This window comes from Gracilinanus agilis, chromosome 4 (assembly GCF_016433145.1).
Source record: "Gracilinanus agilis isolate LMUSP501 chromosome 4, AgileGrace, whole genome shotgun sequence".
NCBI lineage: Eukaryota > Metazoa > Chordata > Mammalia > Didelphimorphia > Didelphidae > Gracilinanus > Gracilinanus agilis.
Window position 1 is genome coordinate 109,702,271 of NC_058133.1, and position 14,367 is coordinate 109,716,637.

The following is a 14,367-nucleotide window of genomic DNA, read 5'->3' on the forward strand; positions in this document are numbered from 1 at the left end:
GGGTCCCTTCTGAGCATTCCCAGGCTTAACACAGTGCCTGGCGAGTACATACTAGGTCCTTAATGGATCTGTTGACTCCAGCAGCAGCACCATCATTCCCAGGGCTTCTGCTCTAGTGGATGCTCCCTGGGAGCTGCTTGCCCCCCACTTAACTCCCTTTCTCTGAGGTAAACATTCCATAGGATCTAGGCTCTAGAGCCAGAAGGACCAAAGAGGGGATCCACTCCCACCCCTCATTTTACACCCAAGAAAATTGAGGCTCAGGAAGGTTCTGAGGCTCATAACATGGAGATGTTCCTTCTTACAAGTGCTGAGCATTCCTGGGAAGAATCTATAACTAATTCTAATTTTTCAGTTGCCTTGGAGCCAGGTTCGTTTATTCCATTTTTGAAAATGCCCTGAGTCCTGGGGAAGGAGCCAAGAGGTCTGGGTGACGGGTCTAGCCCTGCACACACTCTGTCTGCCAGCCTGGATTGGGGGGTGGCGGGGCATCTCCCTTTCTTAGCAGTGGATCTATCTAGGCAACTTCAAAGACCAGCCCTGCCGGCCCTCAGGAGAAGGCAGGTGGTAGTAGGAGGGGCAGAATGTGGTATGCCCTAAAGGGCTTCCAATGACTGAGGTGGAGAAAGGCTTGGTGCCAGCTTCTGCCTTTTGGTGGAGATGACAGGTTGGGACTGGCCCCTGGCTGCAACTATTTTGAATCTTCTTTCTCTCTCCCAACCTGACAAAAACACATCCATGTTTTAAAAAGCCTACGAGGATCAGAAGATACTGTTCATCCCCTTGCAAGTTAATGACTTCTGCCTGAAACGTTGAGCTAGCACGTCTTAGAGAGAAAAAGGGGTAAAATCTCAGAAATGGGAGTCAGAACCGCCAGATGCCCAGCTCAAATCAATCTCAAATCAGAGAGCTGAAAAACATTCTACCGTGTCCTTGTCCAATCCAGTAGTCTCTCTGCTACAAATATGGTGAGACCTTAGGTACTGACAAGCTCTTTGGGGCCTGAATTCCCTTTTTTGTCCCCAGGGGTGGATGGGTGGGGGGCAACAAGGCAGAGAACTCATCCTTCTCTCTGCTTGGGTGGTTTGTAGAAATGACAAGAAGGAAAGAGCTGAAAGCTTTAGCCTCCAACAATGGGAACAAGCCCCCTTGAATCTTCAAGTTGAAGAGAAGGATCATTTCAGCCTCCCTCTCACTCCAGAGCAGAAATTCCTTCTATGGTTTCTGCCAGGGGATCACCAAACCCTTGTCACTCACAACGGAGCTTACTGCTCCAAGGTAGCCCATCCCCTTATGAGGAAGAGCCTGGTCTCTGGAGCAGAAAAGGGCCAAAATGATCTTTCAGGGAGGAAAAAATAAAAGGGGGAAGAGTTCAACGTATCACCCATTTTCCTTTCCTGATCCTCAAAGTCAGCACAAACAGCTGTGTGCTGAGTCACACCATGGACCTCCTCTAGCTCTTCCTCAGTATAGGGACCTTTGTCTCCCCTTTTCTACAACCCAAATAGCTAGAGGGAAACCAATAAGCCTCAAATCCATCAGTGAGAGCCAGGGATGTCTACCCCAAGACTTCACTTCCCCTAGAGGAATGGGCAGATGAGAATGATTTGCTCCAAAGGTCATGACGCCTTTAAGAGCTTGGTCAGAAATTGAAGATGCCGAGGCCATCTGCTGCATCCCAGGCCATCATTTCACTTTTGTCTTGCCACTGGACTTTGGTGACTGAAAAAAGGAGGCCGACCACCTTGTACAGCTCTGCCCCACTTGAATCTAATTCATCCCATGATGTCACTGGTCCTCTTTGGAAACAACAGCTAGAATTAGAATATCAAAAAGTATTTGAGGGTTTATCACCCATCAGGAGCTGTGAGGCACCCGGAGGCCTACGAGCAAACCATACAGGCACCTTTCTTCCCCCCAAGGAGTTTACAATTGCGATGTCAAAAGACATCAAATAACTGCAAACCAGCCCTAGATCCAATAACTGATTTACACAGTATTTTATGGGCACAAAGCCCTCATGTAGATTATCTCACCTCAGCCTCACAGCTCTGGTGGGGTGGGTAATGCCCACCTTATATCCATCCAATACTTATATACATCCAATTTAAAGGAGATGGAAGCCCAGGAACTTTTGATAAAGCATTCATTGCCCAATGTCACCCAGACTTTGGCAAATGGGCAGAGATAGGATTTGCCTTGAGATTGAGCTGAGTGAGTCAGTTTAGGGTGGAAAGGGCTCTTCAGCAGGTTGAGTTTCCTAAAGTAATTTTGCCAGAGTCTTTTTGAGCTTGAAACATGAGGTATAATTGGTGGGACATGAAATAGCCCTTGGGCAAAAGAGGGTTGAGGAAATTTGGCAGAAAAATGAAAAATTAAGTCTACTTTTATTTATGCTGAAAAAAATCAATGCATGTAATGGTATTTTATGTATCTCATATTTAAATTTTTAAGGGAAGGTGGCTCTGTGGATAGAGAGCCTGGCCTAGAGACCAGAGGTCCTGAGTTCAAATGTGACCTCAGATACTACTTTTTTTTTTTTAAACCCTTGTACTTCGGTGTATTGACTCATAGGTGGAAGATTGGTAAGGGTGGGCAATGGGGGTCAAGTGACTTGCCCAGGGTCACACAGCTGGGAAGTGGCTGAGGCCGGGTTTGAACCTAGGACCTCCTGTCTCTAGGCCTGACTCTCACTCCACTGAGCTACCCAGCTGCCCTCAGATACTTCTTAACTGTATGACCCTAGGCAAGTCGCTTAACCCCAATTGCCTAGCCCTTACCATTCTTTCACCTTGGAACTGATACCTAATATTAATGTTAAGATAGAAGGTAAAGGTTTAAAAAATACTTCAGAGGCGGGGTGTGGAAATGTATTAAGCTTTTTTCCCTTCTTTCCCAGAATACTCTAGATTTTTGCAAAGCACAGCTTTAAAAATGCTGATCTAATTAAAGGCACTCACGTTCCAGGAAACTGGGGCTCCTTCTGAGGACAAAGGTCACACAGTCCCCTGGATGGCCAAGGCAGCACTAAGACTCGACTCTCCTGACCCCATCACATAACAGTGCCTCTTCTACCAAGGAGACAGTATTCACTTCAGAAGGGCACAAGAGGTTGGAGGAGACCAGCCATGGCCAGAGGGGACTGGGAAGGCTTTGTGAAGAAGGCTGGGACTTGAGGATGAGAAAGACACTCTGGAGGGAAGGAAGAAAGAGCAAGTCCAGAGAAGGACATCGGCAAAGGTGCAGAGGTGGGAATTAAACCTCAGCCCCCTCACCCTTCCCTGTGCTCACTTCTGTTGCATATGTTTTTAAGTGTCTTGAAGGAGTTTGCAGGGAAGTATTCTGGCTCCACAACTACCCTGTGAACTCGTCTGCAGCCCAACATCCAGAGTTGGGCTCTGATTCAGGATGGATGGTGGAAAGGGAGGAAGGGGTGATGGTGTGTGGCGCCATCTTCCGGGCACATCCACCACCTGCAAGCATTGAAAATGCAAAGGCAAACAGGAGTGGCGAATTCTGCTTTCAGGTCCCAAGGTGCCACACACAACACAAAGATGCTCACTTATTAAATATATAAGAAGCTTCTTTATTTCACCTTAATAAACTTTATACTCTGATTGCTTGCACACTGTACAAAATATTCACTTAGCTAAATAAATAAGACATAAAACATTATTGCAAACAGCACTTACACCCCCGAGGTAAGACCTCCTGGCCCAGGCAGGGGTGCTCCTGAGATCCTGTGCCCCCCCAGGCACAGCATATGCCTTTTGAGGCTGAGAGAGGCAAGAGGCCTAAGAAGGGAGGAAGTGGAGGAGGGTGCCATGGTGAGAGATGGATCCAAGGCGGCAGAGCTGGCAAGAAGGGATGCCAAAGCCAAGAGAGAAGAGCAGGGGGTGGCTGTGAGATGGAGGAGGGTGGAAAGGTGGGCCAAGGCACTGTGGTAACCATTTTAACAAGACCAGGAGGGCAAAACCTCTGGCACCGGGCTAAGTGAGAGACATCATTATTATTTAGCTTCTAGAACCATCACTTCCAGAATGGATCAGCTGGCAGTGATAGGCTTGGCTCAGCCAACAGGGAACCAGGCCCTGCAAAATCTAATACTCGAGTTAGCAACTGCCCCCACGTCTGGTAAATAAATAAGTTAAACGTTTAAAGACCTTGGGGGGTGGATTAAACAGAGAAACGCAAGACCTGCCTGGTGGAACAGGGAAGAGTTTCCAGGTATTGATCAATTAAGCGGTGGAAGGGGATGATGAAAAAAGCCAAAGAAAGTATAAAAGTAGGGACTGGGAAGAGTCCCGTTTAAAAAAAAAAAAAAAAAAAAAGGATTTTGTTTCACATTTTCCAATCCTGGGGTTGGGGCAAGGCGGGGGAAGTCTCAGGTTAAAACTTCCTGTGTAGTAGCAGCCTTAGGAGGAGAAATCCCCAAGGGCAGAGAGGAAGAGGTACATTGGAGAGATTTCTGGGGAGGGGACGGGGTAGGAAGAAGAGAGGCTGACCTCTTTGGTTTGTCCATCCTACAAATCATCCCTTTTTCTCATCCATCCTAACTCTGGGCCTTTGCTCTTATCCCTAAGGTCTCAAAGACCCATGTTGTTTCCCAAAACATTAACACAAAGCCACCCGTGAGGACCTCAGCGCCCCCCACCTCCCCAACAAGAAACCAGCACTTAAGGCTTATTAGGTCAACCAGGAAACCAGCCCCAGCTGCTCCGGGGCTCCTCTGCTTCAGTCACCCCCAGGTCTGCAAGGGAATGAAAAGAGGAAGAGTGTGCAACAGAGCCCAGAGGTGCCAGGCCCTCGCTCTTCAGTCATCTCTTCAGCTGAGTACTTCACAAGCACTGGGGGGCCCCCTCCACTTTGGCAGTGACAGGAACGGGATTCTGAGACCCAGACTCCAAGGGGACAGAGAAACGGTAAGCTGAGCTGGGATTCTCAGCCGTTCCCAATCCAAGTCTTAGACGAGGTGGGAGGAGGACAGATACAGAAATGGAGGGAGGGAGAAAGATGCAAATGAAAGGGCGAGAGGGGCCCTTCTCTGGGGCTCAGGAGACACCTAGATGGAATACTTAGCCAAGTCACTTTTGTCAAAGACCACCTGAGTGGCGAAATAGATGGCTATCACCCCAAGGCCCGCCGCTGACACCATGTAGGCTGTGACTGACTGGCTCAGCTGGACGATGGAGCCCATGAACAAGGATGGTGCCACCTGAGAGAGGAGAAAGGCACTGTCCAGGACCGCTAGGTCCAGGCAGATACCCCGGCCTGGACCTCCAGGCTCGGTTGCCTCCCCGACCACCATCCTCATTGACACATCACAAGGGGAGGCCCCACACAGTGGGGGGGAGGAAGGAAAGAGGCCGGTATTGGAAGCCCCTGAATGTCCATTAGGAAAGGGTCCCCCAGCTTTGGGGCTTGCCAAGAAGCTGGTGGTTAGGCTGTCACCACCGCTATTGCTGCCACTGTCTCCTCTGTATTTGGGCAGGAATACCTGGGAAAAGGAGGGAAAAAGAGAATTAGTGTGAACCTGACCAGAGATTTTCCCCAACCTCAATAAAGGACCAGCCTAGCAGGAAAACCTGCTCATCTACAGCAGGACCCCCAGAATACAGCTAACAGGCCCTGAAAGAACTAATAGTTCAATTTTCAAAGCAGGAATCATTCTGGGGTGGCCAGAATCTTTTTATGGCCTCTATTTGGTTTGGAGGTGAGGGGAGCCTCACAATGAGAATTATCCTTCTGAGGGGCTGGGGAGCAAGCTTCTGGCCCTTCCCGTGAGGAAGGTTCCTTACATTCCCAGAACTCTTCATAGCAGCAAAGGAGAAGGGAGATAAGAGGGGGCCCATTCTTACTCCAAGTTAGATGGCTGATACAGCTGTCTAGTATTACTCTAGGAGTTTACAGAACAGGTAATATTAAAAAAAGCAAGAGAAAAAAGTAAGATAACTCTGAGGCACATCTGATATAATGATCAGTATCAAGAATACTTTGTAAAAAAAAAAGAATACTTTGTATAGAATGAAGGAAATAAAAAAGGAACATGATAAAAAAAAAAAGTAAGATAACAGAAGGGCAGGGACTTAGGGGGTCTCAGACCCTGATACTAAGCTTCAACCTGCCCCTTTGCCAATTCTTCCTTGTAAGCTAGTTTCCAGTCACCCTCTCCCTGCCTTTAAGCTATTTATCAGAATACCAAGAAGTCCCCATAATTTATTCAATTTTATTTCCATATCACTTATTTTTGTAAGTAATATTATAAAACCAAAACTCCAAAACATAAACCCAAATAAACAATTGAAAAATCATATACTGTTGTTACTTTCACTCCTTAAGTTTTAGGCTTTATCCGGAGTGGTAGAATTAGAAGGTAGGGATCTTCCTAGGGATCATTTCTGGGATAAGCTCTGCTATGGGTCCCCAAAGCCTAGGTATCATCTTGGGAGACAGTCTGTCCTTAGGGTCACTCTGTTGGGGGTCTCCCCCAACTTTGAGCAGTCTGGGATAACACTGGCTGGCATTAGCTGAGATCGAGGAGCCAAGGAAAGGCCTCCACAGGAAATGGGGGGATAAGCGAAAAGACATCTGACAGCCTACTTTTCCTCTCTGAAAGGGGGCAAGTCAGATGAGCAGCCTGATGCCAGGCCTAGCCTTAGCTCCTGGCAGGGGCTACCAAAGCCCAGCAATCAATCTGCTCAGGGATGGAGGAAACACAAAGACGTGAGCAACTCTCAAGGGAAGGCACTCTTTCACTAAGAGGGTCCTAATAGCTTCTTCCACCCATGCTGTCTTTCCTTCTTTCTCTTGTTTGAAGAGGAGATGCCAGGAAAGCAATTTTTAGCTCCAAGCCAAAGTGGGGCAATATGGTGGCAGAAGTGGCCACAAGTACACACAATGATCCCCACATATACTCAGGGAGACTTGGGATCTCTTCTATGATCTCTGCCACCCTCTAAGACTGCTATAGAAGTAACCTTAGAATGCCCTTCTATTTCTACCACTTAGAAATACCCATTAATATAACTATTCTAATTCTACCACTCCAGATAAAGCCTAAAACTTAAGGAGTGAAAGTAACATCAGGCTGGGTTTAGAGAGGATGATTACAAGAGTTGGGAGGGACCTCAGAAATCTTCTAGTCTTAATTCTGAGGAATTTAGGACAAAGAATGTCATCCCACCTCCAGTGGAAGAACTGTTGCAGTCAGAATACAAATGAAAGTGTACAATTTTTCAATTATTTCTTTGGATTTATGTTTTGGGGTTTTGGTTTTATAAGATTACTTACTTATAAAATGGAACAATATGGAAATTAAATTAAGTAAATAATATATTTAATTATTAAATTGAATAAATAATATGTATTTTAAATAATACATTTAATAAATCCAGAAAAGAAGAAACCATAAATACAATGAAGAAATAAAATAAATCAATAGAAAAAAATCTTCTAGTTCTGATCAGGGATCCCTTCTACAAATGAAGCCAGAAGAGACAGAGAAGCACCATCCCTCACTTCCTCTCTATCCACTGGCCTGTCCTCAAGGCCAGGCCAGGATCTCAGACACCACAAGAGGGCAGCCTGCCCAATCAATGGGGAGGGAAGGGAAGCTATTGGTCCTCTCCTCTCCTACAAAGGCTGCCTAGTGGGAAGAGGTACCCAGCAACAGCTCTAAGGTTCCTTTTGTGTACTCCACCTCCCCCAGGATCAGCCTGGCACATTTTGTGCAGGAGAATGGGAATGATTAAAGTAGAGAAGTGGGGTGTGATGGTGAAGAAAGAGGTACATATTACACTGGACCTGTGATTTCATCTGTGCAGTGATGTCTTCGCCACTGCATATGGGCTTCTACTGTACAAACGAGAGAATGCTTAGAAGGCTGCCTGGGACAGAGAGATTAAGTGGTTCTACCCTGGTACATAGAAGGGTGCTTAAAAAGGCTTGTTGGGAAAGCTTGGTGTCTATGGATAGAACATCAGGGAGATGGGAGATCTTGGGTTCAAATCTGGACTCAGACACTTCCCCTGGGCAAGTCATTTAACCCCCATTGCCTAGCCCCTTACCGCTCTTCTGCCTTGGAACCAATACTTGTATTGATTCTAAGATACAAGATAAGGGTTTGGTTTTTGGGGGGTGAGAGGGTCATGTTTTTCTTTGTTTAAAAAAAAAAAAAAGCTTTTGGGCTGATTTCTTTATTTAACTATGAACTTCTGATTCTTTGCACAGACTTGGACAAGGAAAGAACAAGAGACAATTTCAAATGAAAATAGTTCCACTGCAGATATTCTGTAAGCAAAAGGTTGGGCTGCAAATAGACTTCAATTGTCATTTGGCTCATTGTTTTTGGAGGCAGGGAGGTGGTAGAAGCTGAGGCAGGGACCAGAATTATGTAATTTTGTGTCTCGGATGGATTTGAAACCAAGTCTGCATTCTGAGTCACAATAATTTGTGACCATAAAGGAGAAGCATCATCTTTTTATTTTTTTTTAAATACTCACCTTGTCTTAGTATCAGTTCTAAGGTAGAAGAGTAATAAGGGCTAGGTAATAGGGGCTAAGTGACAATCAGGGCCACACAGCTAGGAAGTGTCTGTGGGCAAATTTGAACCCTGGTCCTCTCCACCCTCCAGGCCTGGCTTTTTGTCTACTGTGTTACCACCTAGCTACACCTTAAAAATTGCTTGGTTTGAGGAGGCCACCAAACATTGGTCATGGGGCACTCACAAACTGCCTGCTCTGTGTGCTGATTATGTGCATGATCCATTATAGAAATCATGAGATCACAAATTTAGAGCTGGAGGGGATCTCAAAAGGGACTGAGTTTCACCTCCTTGTTTTTACAAATAAGGAAACTGAGGCCCAGGGAAGTTAAAATGTGTGACCAGATCACACAGGTAGGAAATGTGGGATTTTATCCAGGTTCTCCAATTCCTAAGACCAGATCTTTCCTATCATGATGCCTTCCTTTTAACCTGCTGTACCTATTAATAGATTTTCTTGCTATATATCTCCCAACTTCCCTCCACCTTAACCTGAAGTTTCTCCTCTCCTCTGAACTCTCTCTGCTTTTCCCCTCAGCAGTACAAATCTGAACACAGGGAATGCTCAATGCAGAGATAGGGAAAAGGGGTGGAGAGATGACAATAAAGAGAAAAAAGGAAGGAAAGAAGAGAATAAATATTTATTAAATACCTTATTTACATTTGTTAAGTGTAGTGGTGAGCACTAAATGAAGAGTTTTACAAATATCATCTCATTTTATCCTAACAACCTGGGGAGAGAAGTGCTATAATTATCTGTGTTTGCAAATTCAGGAAACCGAGGCAGATTGGGTGATTTGCCAAAGGTCATACAATTAAGGAAGCTGAGGCAGAGAGGTTGAGTGATTTGCCAAAGGTCATATAATTGAGTAAAATGAGGCAGAGAGGTTGAATGACTTGCCAAAGGCCATACAGTTGAGGAAACTGAGGCAGAGAGAGTGAGTGACTTGNTGACTTGCCAAAGGCCATACAGTTGAGGAAACTGAGGCAGAGAGAGTGAGTGACTTGCCAAAGGTCATACAGTTAACAAGCACCTAAGGTTGGATTTAACCTCAGGTCTTTCTGACTCCAGGTGCAGTAGGCACCACCTGGCTGCTTCTAGCCCTGGGCTTGGGAGCTTGTCCCTGAGAAAAGACACCCCTTGATGGAGAGATTAATACGAGAAGGAGTGGGTGGAAGATGTCCCAACTTACAGCAGGTGCCCAGAACATCGAACTCATCAGGTGGGTTAGTCTCCTGTGGGGGTGCTTGGGGAGCTCTGCAGTAGGGGGGAATGTCAAGGAGGGGGAGAAGAATATAGACAAGGAAGTAAAAGAGAGGGAAAGAAGAGAAAATTAAAGGCAGAGGCAGAAAAACTAGGAAGAAAAAGTCAGAAATGCTCAGGATTTTCCCCAGCCCTCAGAGGTTAGCTTTGGGGCTGCAGGGATGAGGTTACTAGTTATGGAAACCAACCACTACTTCCTCCCTCCCTGTTAGAGGATACATCTATCCATCAAACCTGATTCTTTCCCCTAATGGCTAAGGAACAGAGGTCATCTCTCTAGTCCCCTCCTCTGCCTCCTTCACCTGGTCCCAATGTGTTCTCCCAGCCTCATAAATCCCTATTCCTACAGTGTGCCCCTTCTTCACCCCATCCTACCCACCCTGGAGAAGGCTGGAGGCAGAAGCCCAGCCCACAGACAGCTGAAGGATCTATGAGAAAAGGTTTCCCCTAACAACCAAGAAGTATCTCTAAATCTAGCAGAAATCCTTGCCGCAATACAAATCTCTCTGGACCTTCAGGGGAGTGGGGGGAATTTTCCATGGTGACTCTGGGGCAATTTCTCCTAATGGGTTCTGGGTCAGGGGTCCCCTTATCTCCCCCTCCCACTGCCCCAAGCCAAGTACCTGCTTCTCTCGGTGGTAAAGGGAGGCCAGGGTATAAGGCAGGATCTGCAGGGCAGAAAATGTGAAGCCTGTGAGGGCAGCTGAAGCAGTGACCACAACCACGCTCCGGGAGAGGCACGTCACACCAGCAGCCACTGGGAAGGCAAACACACTGGCCAGATACACCGCCCGGGTCCCAAATCGATGCACCAGTCGGTCCATGCCCAGCGAGAAGAACAAGGAGATGGTACACTGCAGGAAGAGCCCCAGGCTCCCCATGCGAACACCTTCAGGAAATGAGGCAAGGAAAAAAGTCAGAACAGAGACAAGTTTGGGGGTTTAGGCTTCCCTGAATCCAGGGAACCCCCTACCCCGTCCTCCAGGGTTTACTGGGGTCAGACTCAACTTAACTCAGGGTTTACTCGACCCTTTAGTATCTTTGCAAATTGCAATCCACAATGTTACAAAAGCTAGGGAAATAGGGATTTATTCCAAGTCCTTCAAGAGAAGGGATCTGGACCTTGGGGGTCAAGAGACTTGGGAGAAACAAGAAAACAACCCTGTTGTTGGCTTGGGGATATGTGGGGGGGACAGGACGGCGTCTTAAGAGCTGGAAATGAACTCCCAGGTTGAGTCAAATCCACTTATTTTACAGGTGAAAAGACAAAGGGCCATCGAAGGAAAGTGACTTGACCAGGTCACCCCAGATGAGGGGATCAGGACAGCCAGTGGTTAATTGTATGAATTGAGTGAACCACACTGGCTCCGTCTTGTGACTCAATTCTGCAGCTAGCTCAGTTCCCTTTCTATTCAATTATGGGTTTAATCCAATTTCTGTCTTGGGAAAAACTTTATTCAATTGTGGGAGTTGGGAGAAAACTTTATTGCATTATTTGAAGCTAACCCTTTGTGGCTGAGAAGCTGGACTACCTCCCCCTGCGTCTCAGAGACCCTTCCCCTTTAGGACCATGCTGTGCTGACCAGAAACTGGGTCAGATCTGAAGACTGATGAAAGGAATCTTCTCACACTTAGGCATCCCAAGCAATCCTTGTATCTCATCTGAAAATTAACTCTCTATTGGTATTGGTAGATCAGTTACTGTTTCCACATTCCTTTGACTGAACACACACTTGGAGTGAGTAGGATGCCTCTTTTTCTGATTTTAAGGAATTGTATCTCTTCACTCTTCCCCCTCCTAACTTGGAAAGTTTCCTCCAATTAAAAATCAAATTCCTTAATTTTGTATCCTAGTTGTTTTCTTTTAGTTAGTATTATTTGATTAAAATTTGTTAACCCTTACCTTCTGTCGATACTGTGTATTGGTTCCAAAGCAGAAGAGAGGTAAAGGCTAAGCAATGGAGGTCAAGTGACTTGCCCAGGGTCACACAGCTAGGAAGTGTCTAAGGTCAGATTTGGGACCCAGGATCTCTCATCTCTGGGCTTGGTTCTCCATCCATACCTAGTAGCCCTAGATTAATTTTTTTAATGCATAAAAGTCTGTCTTCCCCTGTATTTGAGGTCCAAGCCCTAAGCTGAGGAAGGGGCCTGGCCTCGATGTGTTATGCAACTTGCACGTACTGTGCTTACTAAATCGATATGCCTGGAAGCTTGAAGCTCTGTTTCCTCACAGAGACAGTGTCAAGAACATCTATATCTTATAATACACGTATAACCCAGATTGAATTGCTGGTCAACTCCAGGAGGGAGGAGAGAAGAAGGAAGGGAGACAACATAAATGCTATAATTTCTATATAAACTTATGTGGAAATTTGTTATTAAAGTAAAAATAAAACTAAAAAAAAAAAAAAGAAAAAAGAACTTCTTTCTTAGAAAGCTGCTCCCCAAGCCACCGGGCCTCCCTCCTCACCTTCATCGTAGTGTCGCCGGGCATCGGTGCCCGGCTCAGCCCGAGGCACCCCTTGATACAGGCCTTCGCCTACAAAGTCAGTGTAGAAGAGAGTAAACGTCATGAGGGCCATCCAACTGCACAGCTCGGCTACGAAGAGCCTCCGGAGGGCCCGGGGCACCCGGCAGCAGAGCCTGTGGAGCCGGGGCACCAGGGCGGCCAGGTTCCGGAACGCAAGGCGGGCCCGGCACGGGCAGCACCGCGAAGGCGCAGGAAGCACCGGGAGCCCCTCGGGGGGGTCGGAGGAGCCCAGGGCCGCCTCCTCGGCCACCAGCAGCGTGGCCGCCATGCACGTGAGGAAGATGAGGGTGAGCAGGCCGAAGAGACACTCCTCCTGGGTGCCGAGGTAGGGGGCCAGAGCGCTGGCATCCCAGTCAATGGCGGGCAGCAGGTAGCCCAGGCAGCCCCCCAGGCTGATCATGAAGGCGTACACGGAGAAGGCCTGGCGGCAGTGGTCTGGGTCTCGGAAGAGGTCAGACAGCAGGGCCTCCAGCGGGGTGAAGCACACCTGGCCACAGAAGTCCAGCAGCCCCACACCCAGGATGAGCAGGGCCAGCTCCAGGGGCCGAGCGTCCGGGTACACCAGGCCGGCCAGGCGACTCGCTCGAGGAATGAGAAAGAGACTTAACAAGACGCCCAGAGACAGGGCCCAGATGAAGGGGCGGCGGCGTCCGTAGCGGCCGCGCCAGTGGTCGCTGGCCGAGCCCAGGAGGGGCACGGAGACCAAGCCCAGGACTGGGCCGATGCCTGAGGAGAAAGGACGAGAGGAGGGGTCAGTGGAGACTGTCCTCAGGAGCCTCCCCTCCCTCTCAGGATTCAGTCCATACAAAATCATGAAAAAAAAGTAGGCTGCCTGCAAAAACTGATGTGCAGAGACAAACCTTCCCATCTGTGCCTCGCTGGAGAAGAGACGGAAGCACAGCACACCTTGTCAGAACGGATCCAAAGACAACAGAGCCAAGAGAACAATCTACACGATATTTGCAAGAACAACTGAAAACCACTCGAGGCAGGTGAGAGGAAATGGCCTTGTTCAGAATCCCTGGTTTCCTTCAAAACTCTGTTCAAGCACCACCTTCTACATGAAGTCTTTCCAGATACCTACGCAGCCAGGGCAGCTCTCCCCCCCAAAATGACCTGTTTGCTTTATACAGGCTCCTAGGTGTCTCTGGTCTCCCCAAGAAACAGCTGGCACTCAGAAGCTGCTGAGTGACTGACCGTTCATGGAGTGACCAGCTGAGCCACTGAGAGGACTGAGGATGAAAGGTTCCGGACTAAGGAGAGAGAGAGAGCATCAACTACACAATGCCACCGGGTGGCTATGGTCGTTGGGTTCTGCTTACCCATTTCTTGGCTATAAGGGAGGATCTGGGCAGGGTTGGGGAGAGAGAGTATTAGGGAGTGATTATGGGAAGAAAAAAAGCATCTCCCATGATAAGGGGATGGCTTCAGAGAACCTTGGGAAGTCTTGTATAAACTGATGAAGAGGGGAGTGAGCTGAACCAGGAGCACAATTTATACAAAGACTTTAATATTCTTTTTTTTTTTCTTTTTTAACCCTTATTGTCATTTCTAAGGCAAAAAGTAAGTATTGGTTCCAAGGCGAAAAGAGTGGTAAAAGAGTTAGGTAACTGGGGTCGAGTGGCTTGCCAGGTAGGAAGACATTAATATTTTAAGGACAAACACTTTTAAAGTCTTAGGAACTCTGATCAGTATAATAATAATGACCAACCAGGAGTTAATAATAATTAAACAGACTAACCACTTCCTGACAGAAAGGACGAAGGCTCAGTGTAGAACAAAACAAACCTTTTTTTGGGGGGACATGACCAATGTGGTCACTGGTTTTGCTTAAAACTACATGTTTGTAACAGAGGGGATTTGTTTTTTCTAAAATGGAGGGAGAAGGGATGCAAGGGGAAAAAAATTCAGATTTTTTTTTTTAACCCTTGTACTTCGGTGTATTGTCTCATAGGTGGAAGATTGGTAAGGGTGGGCAATGGGGGTCAAGTGACTTGCCCAGGGTCACACAGCTGGGAAGTGGCTGAGGCC

The 14,367-nt window shown here is 47.2% G+C and overlaps 1 protein-coding gene across 1 annotated transcript in view; it reads right to left on the bottom strand.

The window, feature by feature from the left end:
- Nucleotides 1-3,590: 3,590 nt before the first annotated feature.
- The window catches only part of SLC45A3 (solute carrier family 45 member 3), a 16,581-nt gene continuing 5,804 nt past the window's right edge, over nt 3,591-14,367 (bottom strand). Inside the window, exons 2-5 of the mRNA XM_044674935.1 lie at nt 13,534-13,589; nt 12,277-13,062; nt 10,430-10,695; nt 3,591-5,497 (exon numbers count right to left, since the gene is read on the bottom strand). Coding sequence (XP_044530870.1) covers nt 5,063-5,497; nt 10,430-10,695; nt 12,277-13,062; nt 13,534-13,589 — 1,543 coding nt within the window. The 3' untranslated portion in view covers nt 3,591-5,062. The remainder of the gene's footprint in view (nt 5,498-10,429; nt 10,696-12,276; nt 13,063-13,533; nt 13,590-14,367) is intronic.